Source organism: Rattus norvegicus, chromosome 16 (genome assembly GCF_036323735.1).
Source record: "Rattus norvegicus strain BN/NHsdMcwi chromosome 16, GRCr8, whole genome shotgun sequence".
NCBI classification, from domain to species: Eukaryota; Metazoa; Chordata; class Mammalia; order Rodentia; family Muridae; genus Rattus; species Rattus norvegicus.
In genome coordinates, this window is record NC_086034.1 from 39,732,439 (window position 1) to 39,751,259 (window position 18,821).

Genomic DNA, 18,821 nt, shown 5'->3' on the forward strand with positions numbered 1-18,821 from the left:
AGCAAACACGGAATATCCAAACACACCAGAAAATCAAGATCTAGATTTAAAATCACATTTGATCATGATGATGTAGGACTTCAAGAAAGACATAAAGAACACCCTTAGAGAAATGCAGGAAAACACAAATAAACAAGCAGAAGGCTATAGAGAGGAAACATAAAAATCCCTGAAAGAATTAAAGGAAAACACAATCAAACAGTTGAAGGAATTAAAAATGGAAATAGAAGCAATCAAGAAAGAACACATGGAAACAACCCTGGATATAGAAAACCAAAAGAAGAGACAAGGAGCTGTAGATACGAGCTTCACCAACAGAATACAAGAGATGGAAGAGAGAATCTCAGGAAAAGAAGATTCCACAGAAATCATTGACTCAACTGTCAAAGATAATGTAAAGCAGAAAAAGCTACTGGACCAAAACGTACAGGATATCCAGGATTCAATGAGAAGATCAAACCTAAGGATAATAGGTATAGAAGAGAGTGAAGACTCCCAGATCAAAGAACCAGTAAATATCTTCAACAAAATCATAGAAGAAAACTTCCCTAATCTAAACAAAGAGATAACCATAGGCATACAAGAAGCCTACAGAACTCCAAATAGATTGGACCAGAAAAGAAACACCTCCCGTCATATAATAGTCAAAACACCAAACACACAAAATAGAGAAAGAATATTAAAAGCAGTAAGGGAAAAAGGTCAAGTAACATATAAAGGCAGACCTATCAGAATTACACCAGACTTTTCGCCAGAAACAATGAAAGCCAGAAGATCCTGGACAGATGTCATACAGACCCTAAGAGAACACAAATGCCAGCCCAGGTTAATGTATCCTGCAAAACTCTCAATTAACATAGATGGAGAAACCAAGATATTCCATGACAAAACCAAATTTACACAATATCTTTCTACAAATCCAGCACTACAAAGGATAATAAATGGTAAAGCCCAACATAAGGAGGCAAGGTATATCCTAGAAGAAGCAAGAAACTATTCGTCTTGGCAGCAAAACAAAGAGAAGAAATGCACACAAACATAACCTCACATCCAAATATGAATATATCGGGAAGCAATAATCACTATTCCTTAATATCTCTCAACATCAATGGCCTCAACTCCCCAATAAAAAGACATAGATTAACAAACTGGATACGCAACGAGGACCCTGCATTCTGCTGCCTACAGGAAACACACCTCAGAGACAAAGACAGACACTACCTCAGAGTGAAAGGCTGGAAAACAACTATCCAAGCAAATGGTCAGAAGAAGCAAGCTGGAGTAGCCATTCTAATATCAAATAAAATCAATTTTCAACTAAAATTCATCAAAAAAGATAAGGAAGGACACTTCATATTCATCAAAGGAAAAATCCACCTAGATGAACCCTCAATCCGAAATATCTATGCCCCAAATACAAGGGCACCTACATACGTAAAAGAAACCTTACTAAAGCTCAAAACACACATTGCACCTCACACAATAATAGTAGGAGACTTCAACACCCCACTCTCATCAATGGACAGATCAAGGAAACAGAAATTAAACAAAGACGTAGACAGACTAAGAGAAGTCATGAGCCAAATGGACTTAACAGATATTTATAGAACGTTCTACCCTAAAGCAAAAGGATATACCTTCTTCTCAGCTCCTCATTGTACTTTCTCCAAAATTGACCATATAATTGGTCAAAAAATGGGCCTCAACAGGTACAGAAAGATAGAAATAATCCCATGCGTTCAATCGGATCACCACGGCCTAAAACTTGTCTTCAATAACAATAAGGGAAGAATGCCCACATATACGTGGAAATTGAACAATGCTCTACTCAATGATAACCTGGTCAAGAAAGAAATAAAGAAAGAAATTAAAGACTTTTTAGAATTTAATGAAAATGAAGGTACAACATACCCAAACTTATGGGACACAATGAAAACTGTGCTAAGAAGAAAACTCATAGCGCTGAGTGCCTGCAGAAAGAAACAGGAAAGAGCATAGGTCAGCAGCTTGACAGCACACCTAAAAGCTCTAGAGCAAAAAGAAGCAAATACACCCAGGAGGAGTAGAAGGCAGGTAATCATCAAACTCAGAGCTGAAATCAACCAAGTAGAAACAAAAAGGACCATAGAAAAAATCAACAGAACCAAAAGTTGGTTCTTTGAGAAAATCAACAACATAGATAAACCCTTAGCCAGACTAACGAGAGGACACAGAGAGTGTATCCAAATTAACAAAATCAGAAATGAAAAGGGAGACATAACTACAGATTCAGAGGAAATTCAAAAAATCATCAGATCTTACTATAAAAGCCTATATTCAACAAAACTTAAAAATCTGCAGGAAATGGAAAATTTCCTAGACAGATACCAGGTACCAAAGTTGAATCTGGAACAGATAAACCAGTTAAACAACTCCATAACTCCTAAGGAAATAGAAGCAGTCATTAAAGGTCTCCAAACCAAAAAGAGCCCAGCTCCAGACAGGTTTAGTGCAGAATTCTATCAGACCTTCATAAAAAACTCGTACCAATATTATCCAAACTATTCCACAAAATTGAAACAGATGGAGTACTACCGAATTCCTTCTATGAAGCCACAATTACTCTTTTACCTAAACCACACAAAGACCCAAAGAAGAAAGAGAACTGCAGACCAATTTTTCTTATGAATATCGATGCAAAAATACTCAATAAAATTCTGGCAAACCGAATCCAAGAGCACATCAAAACAATCATCCACCATGATCAAGTAGGCTTCATCCTAGTCATTCAGGGATGGTTTAATATACGGAAAACCATCAACATGATCCATTATATAAACAAACTGAAAGAACAAAACCACATGATCATTTCACTAGATGCTGAGAAAGCATTTGACAAAATTCAACACCTCTTCATAATAAAAGTCCTGGAAAGAATAGGAATTCAAGGCCCATACCTAAACATAGTAAAAGCCATATACAGCAAACCAGTTTCTAACATTAAACTAAATGGAGAGAAATTTGAAGCAATCCCACTAAAATCAGGGACTAGACAAGGCTGTCCACTCTCTCCCTACTTATTCAATATAGTTCTTGAAGTTCTAGCCAGAGCAATCAGACAACAAAAGGAGGTCAAGGGGAAACAGATTGGTAAAGAAGAATTCAAAATATCACTATTTGCAGATGATATGATAGTATATTTAAGTGATCCCAAAAGTTCCACCAGAGAACTACTAAAGCTGATAAACAACTTCAACAAAGTGGCTGGGTATAAAATTAACTCAAATAAATCATTAGCCTTCCTCTACACAAAAGAGAAACAAGCCGAGAAAGAAATTAGGAAAACGACACCCTTCATAATAGACCAAAATAATATAAAATACCTCGGTGTGACTTTAACCAAGCAAGTAAAAGATTTGTACAATAAGAACTTCAAGACTCTGAAGAAAGAAATTGAAGAAGTCCTCAGAGGATGGAAAGATCTCCCATGCTCATGGATTGGCAGGATTAATATAGTAAAAATGGCCATTTTACCAAAAGCGATCTACAGATTCAATGCAATCCCCATCAAAATACCAATCCAATTCTTCAAAGAGTTAGACAGAACAATTTGCAAATTCATCTGGAATAACAAAAAACCTAGGATAGCTAAAACTATCCTCAACAATAAAAGGACTTCAGGGGGAATCACTATCCCTGAACTCAAGCAGTATTACAGAGCAATAGTGATAAAAACTGCATGGTATTGGTACAGAGACAGACAGATAGACCAATGGAACAGATTTGAAGACCCAGAAATGAACCCACACACCTATGGGCACTTGTTTGTTGACAAAGAAGCCAAAACCATCAAATGGAAAAAAGATAGCATTTTCAGCAAATGGTGCTGGTTCAACTGGAGGTCAATATGTAGAAGAATGCAGATCGATCCATGCTTATCACCCTGTACAAAGCTTAAGTCCAAGTGGATCAAGGACCTCCACTTCAAACCAGATACACTCAAACTAATAGAAGAAAAAGTGGGGAAGCAACTCGAACACATGGGCACTGGAAAAAATTTCCTGAACAAAACACCAATGGCTTATGCTCTAAGATCAAGAATCGACAAATGGGATCTCATAAAACTGCAAAGCTTCTGTAAGGCAAAGGACACTGTAGTTAGGAGAAAACGGCATCCAACAGATTGGGAAAAGATCTTTACCAATCCTACAACAGATAGAGGCCTTATATCCAAAATATACAAAGAACTCAATAAGTTAGACCGCAGGGAGACAAATAATCCTATTAAAAAATGGGGTTCAGAGCTAAACAAAAAATTCACAGCTGAGGAATGCCGAATGGCTGAGAAACACCTAAAGAAATGTTCAACATCTTTAGTCATAAGGGAAATGCAAATCAAAACAACCCTGAGATTTCACCTCACACCAGTGAGAATGGCTAAGATCAAAAACTCAGGTGACAGCATATGCTGGCGAGGATGTGGAGAACGAGGAACACTCCTCCATTGTTGGTGGGATTGCAGACTGGTACAACTATTCTGGAAATTAGTCTGTAGGTTCCTCAGAAAATTGGACATTGAACTGCCTGAGGATCCAGCTATAACTCTCTTGGGCATATACCCAAAAGATGCCCCAACATATAAAAAAGACACGTGCTCCACTATGTTCATCGCAGCCTTATTTATAATAGCCAGAAGCTGGAAAGAACCCAGTTGCCCTTCAACAGAGGAATGGATACAGAAAATGTGGTACATCTACACAATGGAATATTACTCAGCTATCAAAAACAACAGCTTTATGAAATTCGTAGGCAAATGTTTGGAATTGGAAAATATCATCCTGAGTGAGCTAACCCAATCACAGAAAGACATACATGGTATGCATTCATTGATAAGTGACTATTAGCCCAAATGCTTGAATTACCCTTGATGCCTAGAACAAATGAAACTCAAGACAGATGATCGAAATGTGAATGCTTCACTCCTTCTTTAAAAGGGGAATAAGAATACCCTTGGCAGGGAATAGAGAGGCAAAGATTAAAACAGACACAGAAGGAACACCCATTCAGAGCCTGCCCCACATGTGGCCCATGCATATACAGTCATCCATTTAGACAAGATGGATGAATCAAAGAAGTGCAGGCCGACAGGAGCCGGATGTAGATCTCTCCAGAGAGACACAGCCAGAATACAGCAAACACAGAGGCGTATGCCAGCTGCAAAGCACTGAATTGAGAATAGGACCCCCGTTGAAGGAATCAGAGAAAGAACTGGAAGAGCTTGAAGGGGCTCGAGACCCCATATGTACAACAATGCCAAGCAACCAGAGCTTCCAGGGACTAAGCCACTACCTAAAGACTATACATGGACCGACCCTGGTCTCTGACCTCATAGGTAGCAATGAATATCCTAGTAAGAGCACCAGTGGAAGGGGAAGCCCTGGGTCCTGGTTAGACTGAACCCCCAGTGAACTAGATTGTTGGGGGTGGGGCGGCAATAGGGGGAGGATGGGGAGGGGAACACCCATAAAGAAGTGTCGGGGGGAGGGGGATGTTTTCCCGGAAACCGGGAAAGCGAATAACACTCGAAATGTATATAAGAAATACTCAAGTTAGTAAAAAAAAAAAAAAAATGCAGGGGTTGGGGATTTAGCTCAGTGGTAGAGTTCTTGCCTAGGAAGCGCAAGGCCCTGGGTTCAGTCCCCAGCTCTGTAAAAAAGAACCAAAAAAAAAAAATGTAAATAAAAAAAAAGTATCCAAAGAAAAAGGAAAAATCCGGAGGTTAAAGAACTGAAAGGATAGCCTGTGGAGATCTTGGTTTAGTATGGCAGAGACTGCAGGGAGCACCAGGAAGATAAGATGAGTTCACCTCTGCAGTGTTTCCTAGGTAACAATATAACAAGTGATTGGGAAGCAGAGAAATGAAGTGTGGGCAAAGAGGGGGCAGGAGTGAACTTCTAGAAGTTTACAGAAGGTCAAGCCAAGTTTATTCACAGGCAGACACTCTGTTAGTGATAGCAGAACTGAGTCCTGAATCCTCACAACTCTGACAAAAGGTCAGAGGAACCAGTAGGAACCTAGTTTGGGATCATGGAAATAAAGCTGTTATATTAATATGACACCATGTTCTTATTAACTTTCCAGACTATTATTTGACTATTGAGACACTTAATTTTTAGATAAATATCTGAGGTGTTATTAGGATTAGAAGAAGATATGGTCAGCAGTCATGGATAAGGGTTTCAATAACCTTTAGCTTTCCAGTATTGTTTTCTTTTAGGGGTCAAGGAAAAGAGAAATATCTGTAGCATATTGTCGCCAAGCTTTCTAAGGCTTTCTCTTGGGAAACACATAATGGTATGCTGTTCAAATCTCTGGGTGATTAATCATTTCTGGAGGACAGGTTAGCCCAAGTGATGATATTTACCTACGGAAAGCATAGAGAATTGGTATTTATTCATGTAGCCCATGGACAAATATAGGACAGAGGACATAGAGTTTGTTTGTGATATTTTACTGGTTGAAGTGTAGTTGGAATGCAAAGTGCTTTGTTGCTGTGCTCACAATCTGACACAGCCAACCAGTGCCCTCTTTTGAAGGTTGAGGTCAATTTTAACAGTTAAGAGGACAACCAGGAGGAAAGGAACGAAGAAACATATAGACCAACCTTTTTGATAAATATTTTCTGGAGAAATCTTAAGACTATCACAGTGACAACTTATAAATAGACTCATCAGATTCTGAAGGGCTCTGGCATGCCTGAGCATGGCAAACCTGGTGCTGACACACCTTGCCCTTCCCCTTCCCTCTCCTTTGCCAAATCTTAGATTACTTCCCTAAAGCTAGCTGTCAAGGTCTGTTCCCTTAGTTAGACACTTCCTCCTTCTGAGGCTCACAACCAGGGAAGACCAGCAATCAAAAGTCCCACTTGGCTTTTCTAGTTAGCATGCCCAGTCAAAACAAACCAACTCATTCTAATCTTAAAGGGGTTTTGCCTTTTTGCTCTATTAACATCATTTTGCTTCTGAGTCATGGCTTTCTCATTCTCTAACCAGATGCACTCCTTTGTCCTTCAGGGGAAAATGTCCCTTCCCCTCTACCTTGCTCTGGTTCCCTTCTTTCCTGTTCTCTCTGCCCGTCTTTGTCTCATTTCCCCTGCCATTTGTCTCTCTGGGGCTAATCTTTTCTTTGTCTCAGAACTTGATCTTGGTGGGTACTGTGCCAACTCTACTCCTTCCAGGTTTAAAGGTGACTGATGTTTGTATAATGTCTTTAAGAGTTATTAAGCCACAGTTCACTGTTTATTTCATTATTTTATGCCATTTGGAAAAAACAAAATCTTTATGCATCACTGGCTTATCTTTGAAGTGGAAATAAACTTATTTCATTAAGTTGTGGCTAGGATTAAATCAGGAAATATATTTGAAAGTTATAAAATAAAACTATTTGTGACATCATCATATTATAAGCTGGTGGCTGTGTCACATTTTTATCATGACTCTAGGTTTAGAAGATTTGGTAATCAGAAAGCCCAGTTTACAAAGATGTGAACTAAAGAGGTAGTAAAAGTCATTGCTGTTGTGAGGGATACACTGCTCTAAGATCAAAATTATTTTACAGGAAATGCTTTTACCAGTTAATACTTTTGTTTTGAGGGAGCTTTTTCTTCCTCACTAACATTGTAACTACAGAGATTAAATAATAAATACTCACAAAACAAGAACCATCTGAATCTCCTAGTAAGCAAACAAAAAACACAATGTTACCCTGAACTTAATCTAAACTCTTCAATTATGAGAGACTTGGTATAATGGTAGAAATTATTAGGATATAATTACAAAAAAATCACCACAAGCTCTATTTTTTAGATAACTAAACTTAATGTATGACCCAGAGCAAGCAATTGGTATATCAGACCTGGGTATGAAATAAATCTGAAAATAAATAATATAATTAAAACCTTTCTATATTCTATTGCATACCTCCACAAAAGCATGGCCTACTTTTAGACATTTATTTTCTGAAATCCCATTTAAAGGACATTTCAAAGGTTTGCTGTTCTTTTGCTTCCTTTTCTTTTTCTTTCTTTCTTTTCTTTTCTTTTTTTAAGAATTATTTATTTAGTTTATGTATGTGAATACACTGTAGCTGTGTTCACACACACCAGCAGAGGGCACCAGATCTCATTACAGATGTTGTGAACCACCATGTGGTTGCTGGAATTTGAACTCAGGACCTCTTGGAAGAGCAGTCAGTGCCCTTAACCACTGAATCATCTCTCCAGCCCCCACCTTGCTTACTTTGTTCGTTCCTTTGTTTCTTTTTTTCTTCTTTTCCTTTGTTTCTTTGTTTCTTTGTTTCTTTGCTTTCATGCTTTCTCTAAGTTGACCTTCAAGCCCCTTTCTCATTAAAAAAATTTTTTTTAGAGATTTAGGACACTGATTACGGATAATTTTATTTCTTTACTATTCTGTTTCTCTTTATTTCTTTACTGTTCTGTTTCTCTTTTGTTCTTTATTTTTAAAGTTGTAATTTAATTATAATATTTCTCCCTTCCCTTTACTCCCTCTAAGCCTTCCTTATATAACCCTCCTTTCTTCAAATTGCTGGCCTCTTTTTTTTTATTAATTGTTATTGCATACATATGTTTATTTGTGTGTGTTTGTGTGTGTGTGTTCTTAGATATAAACCCAATGAATCCATATTATGTTACATGTACATAAGTTTTTGGGCTGATGATTTGGCACTAGCTTTCTTTTGTATTTTACTTTACTTTTCTATCTCCAAGAATTGAAATTTATTTAAATGTTGCACATCAATTGTGTCTTTTCCTTTTGTCATTTGTGTTATTTTAGATGTTCAGAACAGAATTAAAGCCTGTGATTATTCTGATGGTTAAGGATCCTGCCATCTTTGGCCGACAACTGGCATTACCAACCATCTTACAAATGGTTTTTTTTTTTTTTATGATGTGAATAAAAACTAAACATCAAATACAGAACCTTCCCTATTGTTACGTATCTCTTTGTACTATAAATCCGTTAGAAATAGGACCTACCTCATAATGAATCTGTATATGTGAGTTAGTTATTCCCTGTCAATACAAAGCACTTTACTAATGTATTTTTAAATAAAACTAAGGTCAATAAGGATGTCTTTTGAAAAGACAGCTGAATGAGATTGAAAATTTCTCTTTAAAAAGCTCAGTCAGTGGGAACTGCAGGTCTGTAAACCCACCCTGTCTAGCCTGAAGGAGACGACTAGTGATCCCTTATGTCACACTCCTCCTCATTGGGAAGGGACTTCAGCAATCATAACTTAACATAGGCACACCAAACGTTTTTCCAAACTGAAAGCAATTAAGGAAAACAAACCCTTCACCAACACAAAGAAATTTTTTGAAATTGTCTTTGTGACTTTCAGTATAGTCTTGAGTAATGCTCCTGTAGGTACCAAGCTGTCTTCTAGCTTCGTAGCATTCCAGGTTGCTCACAGATATTCTCGATGTGTATTCAATTGCTGATTTACCAGTTTCTTACTTAGATTCACCTTTTGAGAAGTTATGTGGCTATGTGCATATATTTTCAAAAGTATTTATATGTTCTTTTCTAGAATGTTAAATGGTTTTTATTTTTCTTGTAGTAGTTTCCTACATTTATTTTTTATATTGAAATTAGTATACAAGGGATTGGGGTGTGGCTTAGCTATAAAGTGCTTGTCTAGAATGAACATTAACCTATATTAGTTCTCCAGGACTTAATAACTAAGCAACCAGACAGATAGGAAAACACAGACAGACAGACAGACAGACAGACAGACAGACAGACTAGCAGGCAGGCAGACAGGAGGGGACACATGAAATCAGATTTATACATTTCATGTAGATGCATTTCTCAAGTGTAGATTTCTTAATTTTCTCCTCTCAATTGCTTTTGTCATGGCACCCTAAAAAGGATACCGTTTAGTTTAGTCTTAATGTTTGTTACATATAGTTTGAAAATTTAGAGTTTCCTATATGGATTCTACACTTCTTTTCATTTTCTTTCATTATTAATTAATTAAATTTGTTTTCAATAAGTAAATTAAGATTAGTTTTGGTTTTTGACATGAAACACAGATTTTATTTTCTATTTTAAATTTGTTTCATTCTCACATTTTCCTTTCTTTTTTATTATTCTTAATCTTGAGTTACTCTTTTTTGGGGAGGTTGTTTGTGTGTTTTCTTTGATGGATCTTCATGCTCACACTCTCACTCTCATCACTACCTCACAGGACTCACATCTGTTGACTTGCCTGTAGATTTTTCTTTCTTAACCGTTTCTTTCTTTCTATGCTGTGAATGACAGACAGTTTTAGAACCAAGCCATAAATACATATTTTGAGACACATGGGATCAGTTCTTGTTTCCTCAAAATAGAATATCTGGGTATTTTTTTCAGTCAGTTCTGTTCCTATAGCCATCACTTTTGTGCAATATTCTCATAGCATTTCTTAAGGAAGTTTTACATATGGTGCTTCCTATATGGATAAAAGCAGTTTCTATCAAAAGGGAAGGATGTTTTCAATGACTCATGCTAAAAGATCACTAGAGGCAAGACATTCATTATTGATCAGAAATGAAGGAGAAAGGGAAGCATCAAAAAAGCTCTTTTCTTCCATGTATTCAGCTTTAGATTTCCCTGAAAACATTCTCAGGAAGCCAGGTACAGGAATGGCACTGTGTGCCAGCCCTTGGATCCCATCAAATAGTCCTGATGAACTTTCCTTATTAATCTTAATATTTATTGCTTGAAATTTCCATATTGTGTATATTATGAAAATTATACACAATATGTGTATTTTGTGTATAATGTATTTTGAGTAACCCTTACTTTCTCTCCAGTTTCCCCTAGGTCATTAAACACATTTTTCTGTCAACTTCATATTTTTTTTAGCATAGGCAACCCACTAGAGATTACTTTTTAAAGAATTGTTGATTATTTGTTCTTCTCTCAGAAGCCTTCAAGGACTGGCAAGTCTGCAGCTAGGGGTTCAGACCTTTCTGGCCCCATCCAATCTGGAACTGTCTTGATCTTGCGCAGGTCTTGTGCATATGACCTCAGTTGCTTTTTTTTTTTAACTGTACCTCAGACTCACTGCCCTGCTCCTGGTCACTTGCTTCCATAATCTTTCTCTCCTCCCCATACCCTTTCTCCTCTGAGCAGGTGGGGTCCCCCTGGTTATCCTTTTCTACCATAGCACTTCAAGGCTCTCTGAGGCTAGAGGCTTCATCTCTCACAGGCCAGAAGAGGCAGCCAAGCTAGAAGAATATATCTTCCTATAGGCAACAAACAGTTTTTGGGATAGTTCCCCATTTCAAATTGTTCAGGAGCCACATAAAAGTCAAGCTGTGCTTCTATTACATATGAACTGGGAGGGTTAGGCCCAAAGTTGCAAATTAGTTGACTCTGTTGGTCTTCCTGTGGAGTTCCTATCTCTTTCTTCCTATTCTTAAAACAGGCAAATAGATGGAACTTGAGGATATCATCATGAGTGAGGTAATCCAGTCCCCAAAGGTATGTGCTCACTTATAAATGGATATTAGCCATACAATACAGGTACTCTGTTACACTCCACAGACCCAGGGAAGCTAAACAAGAAAGAAGGCCCAAGCAAAGAAGTTTGAATCTCACTTAGAAGGTGTAATAAAAGGCAGATGATGGGAGGGAATTGGGGGGGTGGAGGGATGTGAAGGGGAATGAGGGATTCAGGATCAGGTGTTAGGAAAGACAGGAGAGATGACTAGATGGTCAGGAAAATGAATGGAAATCTCCAACTGACATGGGTGGGCAGCATCTCCAGAAGGAAACAGAGACCTAGGATAAGAGAGGCATCCAAGAATCAACTGGGATGATTTTAGCTGTGATACACTACGTTGGGGATATGGAACTTCAAGAGGCCACCTTCTGTATCCAGAAAGGAACCCTAGTGGAACAATAGACACCAACTCACCCATAAAACTTTCAACCCAAATTTACCCTGTCTACAAGTAATGTAAGGCACGGTCGAGGGAACAGAGACTGAGGGAATGGCCAACAACTAACCAGCACAAATTGTGACCTACCCCATGAGCAAGCACCCTATCATTATTAACGATACTTGTTATGCGTACAAACAGTAGCATGTTGTCCTCTGAGAGAGTCCACAAAGCAGCTGACTCAGACAGTTGTAGACGTCCACAGCCAAACAGTATATCACAATTGCATTTGCTCTGAGTTCTAAAACCTAGCCTTTCCTCAAAGGCCGTGTTTTTCTTCCTCAGCTACTTACTATTTATAGATGACTGGACTTCACTCTTTGTTCCTATTATTATTAAATGGCCTTTTTATTTCAAATGTTATCCCCTTTTCTGGTTTCCCATCCATTAATCACCTATCCTGTCTTCCCTCTCTCTTCTTCTATGCTGGTGTTCCCCCACCCACCCACCCCTTCCTCCCTCCCTTTCCAGACATTCACCTACACTGGGGAGTCCAGCCTTGGCAGGACCAAGAGCTTCCTCTCCCATTGGTGCCAAAAAAGGCCCTCCTTGCTACATATGCAGCTGGAGCCATGGGTCTGTCCATGTGTACAGTTTGGATGGTGGTTTAGTTCCTGTGAGCTCTGTTTCTTATGGCGTTGTTGTTCTTATGGGGTTGCAAGCTCCTTTAGTTCATTCAATCCTTTCTCTAACTCCTCCAATGGGGACCCTGTTCTCAGTTCAATGGTTGACTACTAGCATTTGCCTCTGTATTTGTCATGCTCTGCCACAGACTCTCAGGTGACAGCTATATTAGCCTCCTGTCAGCATGCACTTCTTGGCATCTGCCACAGTGTCTGCGGTTAGTGGCTGTATGTATATGGGCTGGATCCCCAGGTGGGGCAGGCTCTGAATGGCTATTCCTTCAGTTTCTGTTCCAAACTTTGTCTCTGTATCTCCTCCTATGAATATTTTTGTTCCCCCTTCTAATAAGACCTGAAGCATCCACATTTTAATTTTCTTATTGTCTAATCTTTTGATATTTTAATTTTTTAGAATTTAATTTTTATCCTCACTATTCTAATCACTGTCAACAATAACATTGGTTTTGCTTTCTAGTCTTTTAATTTCATTCAATATAGTTTCCACATTGGCTAGTTTTAAAGAGATCTGTACAGTTTCTTAAGACTGAGAGATAAGTTTACTTTATCGTCTATGTTAGTTAAGTCTTTCCTAGAATTTCTTCCTAGCAACTTATAAATGAAAGATTTCCTTAAGGCCATGTTCCTTGTAGTTATTTTGCTTTCTTTCAGTAAATTCATCTAATTTTTTCAGCCAAAATGCATACAACTTGTAAATATTTAATTTCAGTTCTGTCTTTGGTATAGACTCGAATATGCCATATCACAAACATACTAATATTGCATTTTTAATAATTCTATAAATACTTCCTTTTTCATACTCTCCAATTGTTTTCTAATGTCTGTGACAGGATCCTACTTATATGACCTTATGACCTTTTTATCTCTGATTCACAGGTACCTAGAACCACTCATGTCCACATTATATCAATCATCTCTATTAACTATTGTTTTTTCCACATTCATTCCTTATTGTGTCCCTCTTTCTCTTTTTCTTGTTTTTCTTGTGTGGGAGATTATTGGGATTTTTACCTTGAATATGCTAAGTAAGTCTTCTGTCTACCACTGAATGATGTCATAGGCCCTTTGTTATGTTTTTGGTTTTCAACAAAGGGCTCATTAAATAGCTCAGGCTGGCCTTGAGCTCATGATTCTCATACATTAAACTGCCAAATACCTAAAACTACAGTTCTGAACCACAGCCTTGTCCCTATTTTCTATACTTGTCCTTGTAGTATTATAACAATATGTTGCATAGTCTTGATTCATTGGTAAAATAATCTATGAGGTTATTTGGTGCTAGGGTATGGCTTTCTAATGAAAATAGTTGCTATGCAACGTGATTTTAATCCTCAAATACTCATAAAAATCCGAATGTGCCTTCAAGCACAGTACTGGGGAGGTAAGGGCAGGAAGAGATCTAGAGTATTCAGGGTTTTTTTTTTTTTTTTTTTTTTTTTTTTTTTGGATAGCCAGTAGCCAAGTCAGTGAGCTCCTATCAAAAATAATTGAATTAATAATGTAAGTATGTACATATGGCAAGTAAATATGGTAGCAAATCAACCTTAGGAGACACCTGGTATCTCTGGCCCTCATATGCACACATCTCCATATACTTGTGTACCTATTATACCCTTGGGCTCACATAGACACATGCATGCACACATATATAAATAGTAAATATAAACATTTGGCAAATAATTTCTTTGCTCCTTAAAGTTTGAACAGTTCCTCTTGACCTCTAAATCGCCATGGAGGAAGCAATATATATATATATATATATATATATATATATATACACATACATATATATATGTATATGTATATATATGTATATGTATATATGTGTGTGTTTTATATATCCTACAATTTTCCTATAAGATAATTTTAAATAAGATAATTATCTTTTAATAAGAAATTATTAAAATTTTATAAATTTTGGCTCAAGAAATCAGATGGATTTACTGAAAGAAAAATATACTTATTTTCTCTATGTCTTTCATTGGTCAAGACACACGGTCCACTGTCCTAAATTTGCTCTTCTTGTACAAAATTGAAAGAATGCACTTCTGGGCTCTTCTTCCTTCCTCTCCAGCAAAAATCTAAATAGATTAGATTTTAGATTGCTTTGCTTTTCCTTCGCTGATGTTTTCATTTTGTCCATGTCTGGCTTTAAGAGGTGCATTTGCAATTTAAAGACAATAATTATTATCAGAGGAATAAATATTTATAAGTCCTGAAGAAAAACAGCGCTGGGTGGGGCTAGACGGTTGGGCCATGTTCCCCCACGAGTTTTTCACGCCATCTAGTGACAATTCCAACTTACTACAAGGCTTGCTTGTCAGACCCTGACCTCTGCAGATACATTTTTCAATTTTCCTCTGGAAAGAGTTCAAATAGAGCTTTCTTAGAGAAGAAAAAAAAGAAAAGAAAAGAAAAGAAAAGAAAAGAAAAGAAAAGAGAAGAAAAGAAAAGAGAAGAAAAGAAAAGAGAAGAAAAGACAAGAAGAGAAGAGAAGAGAAGAGAAAAGAAAATATATAGTACATTTATTACTATTTCCTTTGAATAAAACTATAAAGCACTTTACTGTGTATATACTAATTACTATGTGCATATTTATCAGTTGTGTACTATTACATCACATATTATTACAAAAGCGTTTCATGAAACGCGCTTCTGGCACTTTGTTTTATCTTAGTGTTAATCAGTGATATTCATTTACCACAAAGGAAACTTGAAAGCTTCAGGGATTCTCGATACATTTAAAGGTCCTTCCTCCTGATGTGACACACACAGCATATTCAGTTAAAATGCCAAATGCTGAATCTCATAAAAAAGTCTAAGGTAAGGAGGCAGCCAGCTAGTCGCCATTGTCTCTGACTATTTTAACATTACCCAGACAGTCTAAGGGATGAGTTTTCACATCCAAACACATGGGAATAAGAACGTTTTTATTGCATCTGAGGTGACATGCATAAATAACATGCTTGGTCCATTGCAAGTTTTCAACAAACACAGATGCTAGCTCGTATTCAAGGATATGCCCACTTTATTTTTGTTTATTTAATAAACATGCATCCAGAAAATAATACAATAATTTATCTGATCTAGGCACTAAAGACTTACATTGCCTACATTAAAAATGAAGTGCTCATAGAACGTAAGCCACTCATACTTACAGCTTTCGAGTTGCATTATGCATGTTTGAACATCCATTGGGAAATTCTTGAGATCCATTGGACAAGAGAGTGTTAATGTCAGCCTGAAAGGATGAGAGGAATCCTTTTAAAGGTAATTTACACTGACACATGCTTCTTCGACTGTGTAGAGAAAATAATTCCTGTGTTGATAGAAACTAAAACTGTGCAAATGAAAATTTCTCCAGGCTAAGAATGTTATTTATTCTGAAATAAGTATATATTTATAAATAAATATATTTATTTCAGTGGGAGAGATTTTGAAGTATCATCACACCTATAAATATTCTGCAACATGTATTTATTTATTCATTTACTTTCTTACAGTAGGGATACCTAAAAGGGGCATTTCTTTATGAAAGTGATCCTAAGAAGATAAATATGAATGTGTATTCTGTACAATTAGCAAATATCGAAAGATATATTTCACTTAGAATCATATTACTGTCATTTAAGAGGACAGTGTGTATAGGAAAGTGAAGTTCTAAGTATGGAAAGGCAGAATGTAGAGAAATACTCCTGTATGACAGTTCTGAGAATTAGTACAGCTCTCACTGGAAAATTGTTGGCGAATAGAGAGAGGCACTAAACACAGGATATCTGAAGAACTTGAGTGTTTGCTAATAGAGCAAGCAATGGCTCCTACTCTGGCTAGAGCAATCTACAAGATCCCATCAGAGTCAGGAAATGGTTCTCTAGGATCTAATAATAGTATCCTAATAACTTTATTCCAATAATAGTAGTATCCTAATAAGTTTTCTCTTCCACTACCTTTGTTGGGTAATGGGCTAGAGGAGTGGTAGAACCCTTATTAAAAGTAGGTTGTAAAAAATTTATGGTTACATAATGTACATGTACATATGCAAAATGTAATGAAATATATATAAACATTACTGATATACATTATATATGTATATATCTGTATCTATATCTTTTATTTTTACCAAGACTTTGTATTTATAAAAGTGAGAGAGGTAGAAGGTGGTCCAGATCCATGGTCAATATTCTTTTCTGAGAAACCCTACTCAGCCACTTTTATTAAATTATTTCATTACTGTAACCTATTGCAATAGTGAGCTTGCTAGTGGTTAGTTTACCTGAACTTGTGACCAGAGGCATATTACTCTAACTTCCCTAAATAACAGTGTTCTCATGTCTAAACTGAAGATGGCAATGATACCTACTGGAGAGTTGAGGGAAAGAATCATAGATCATTGTGTGGAATTCCCTTAGAATATTATACTTGTTACATAGGAGACACTGAATGGTTATTAAATTTTAATGACTCTTAGCTCTCTGCATTCCCTTTCTCAAAATTCTAATGTGTGGGCACAGAGATGAATTAATTAAATCTCATGTGAGAACTACTTATATATACTTTAACATAAAATGACTAGCGATCTAACTACATTCTTTAAGATGTAATTTTTATGTAAAGCACAGACATAAAGTTACAAGGATATATATAGTATTCAGCAAATATCTTGCTGACATAGGTCCAATTAGCAGAGTTTGGGAGACATAGACACAATAGACTGCTGGATCTTTAAGGGTTCTGGAAGGATCATTGGGTAATTCATTCAACTCCTCGAGGATCAAGGTAATTCATTCCTTAGCACACTAACATAATTAGAAAGCTCCATACACAAAAGCAGTGTTTTTTTTCTATCTCAGCTAGGTTAAGTGATACTAAGTAATAGCATGCCTTTTCAATATTCTCTCTTCAAAATTCAATTTTAAAACTATCTGGACACAATGTTCCCTGCCTTGTGAAAGAGTTTATCAGCAGAGAATAGACAGGCACATTCTGAAACTCACAGGCATTCATTCTCCAAATACCCAAGACTTTTGCCAGCCGTTTTCTACACTGACTTGCAGAATACTCTGACCTTTTCGAGAGAAGTGAAAACTGTCCTCAGAATCTTTTCCTTACTCTCACAGTGCACGTGTAGTCAAATTCATATCCTGACTATTTCTTTGCTTAAAATGAAAGCTGCTGTACAATCCCAACAACATCAAGTTCAAAGGAATTATTTGGCAAAGCAAAACAGTTTGCAAAAACCTGTTGCAAATAATTCCAATAAAAACCAATTTATTTACTTTGTTTTATTTAATGTAAAACATAATTGATTAAATGAAACACTTATTGGCCAACAAGTGTCTACTGGTTGTAATACAGAGGATTTGTTTATCCAGATATTACATGCAAATTAAAGATGTGTTCTGACCACATCAAAGGTAAACCAAGCAAGGAAGCAATGACTCATATTCTGTTTTGGAGATGAATGACTACTTGTTTAAGGAGGACACCAAGTTCTCTTTCTGAGACAAGATACGTAAACAGGATATAGCACTTCTTCCTCCTCCTATGAAGCCTTGGCTTAGTGAAACAGTGATGGTTTCCAAAAGGTTGACTCATCTTTGAGAATCATTGGCCTCGTTAAAATTTAATTATTACCCATTTTTAAAATAGCATTGCTTATAACGATATTTTCTGTCCCAATGTGTATTTGAAATTAAACATGTTTTCTGATTCCATCACAGCTTTTTGAATCAAAAGAAGTATCCTTATGTTTCTATTGATGTATCAAATTTTTGGTGTAACATAAATGTATTTTTGTACTCAAATACATATTACAATATTGTCCAATATTTTATAATTTGATAGCATAAAGACAATACCTCTTCTTCAACAATCTAAGGAGTTTTGAAAGAGTTTCTTTAATATTACACTAACATATTTATGCCACCTTTTATAACTATTTCATTTATTTATTTTTTCCTAAAAAACAAATAAATCTTTTTAATTGTTTTGTATACTTGCACTACAAAATCCAAATCTATTTAGACATTTCAATAATTTCTTTAAAATGACTATTTTATTTATTTGTATTTCAAATGTCCTCTTTCTTTGTTCCCCCATCCTCTTCTCATTCTGCTCTAAGAGGGTGTTACCCCAGCCACCAACCCACTCCCATCTCACCACTCTAGCATCCTCCTGCACTGTGGCTT

The 18,821-nt window shown here is 36.6% G+C and overlaps 1 protein-coding gene across 2 annotated transcripts in view; it reads right to left on the reverse strand.

Moving 5' to 3' along the window:
• Glra3 (glycine receptor, alpha 3) overlaps positions 1–18,821 on the reverse strand; it is a 646,799-nt gene that overhangs the window by 521,905 nt on the left and 106,073 nt on the right. For both annotated transcript variants that reach the window (XM_063274983.1, NM_053724.5), the window contains exon 5: positions 15,792–15,874. In XM_063274983.1, coding sequence (XP_063131053.1) covers positions 15,792–15,874 — 83 coding nt within the window. The remainder of the gene's footprint in view (positions 1–15,791; positions 15,875–18,821) is intronic.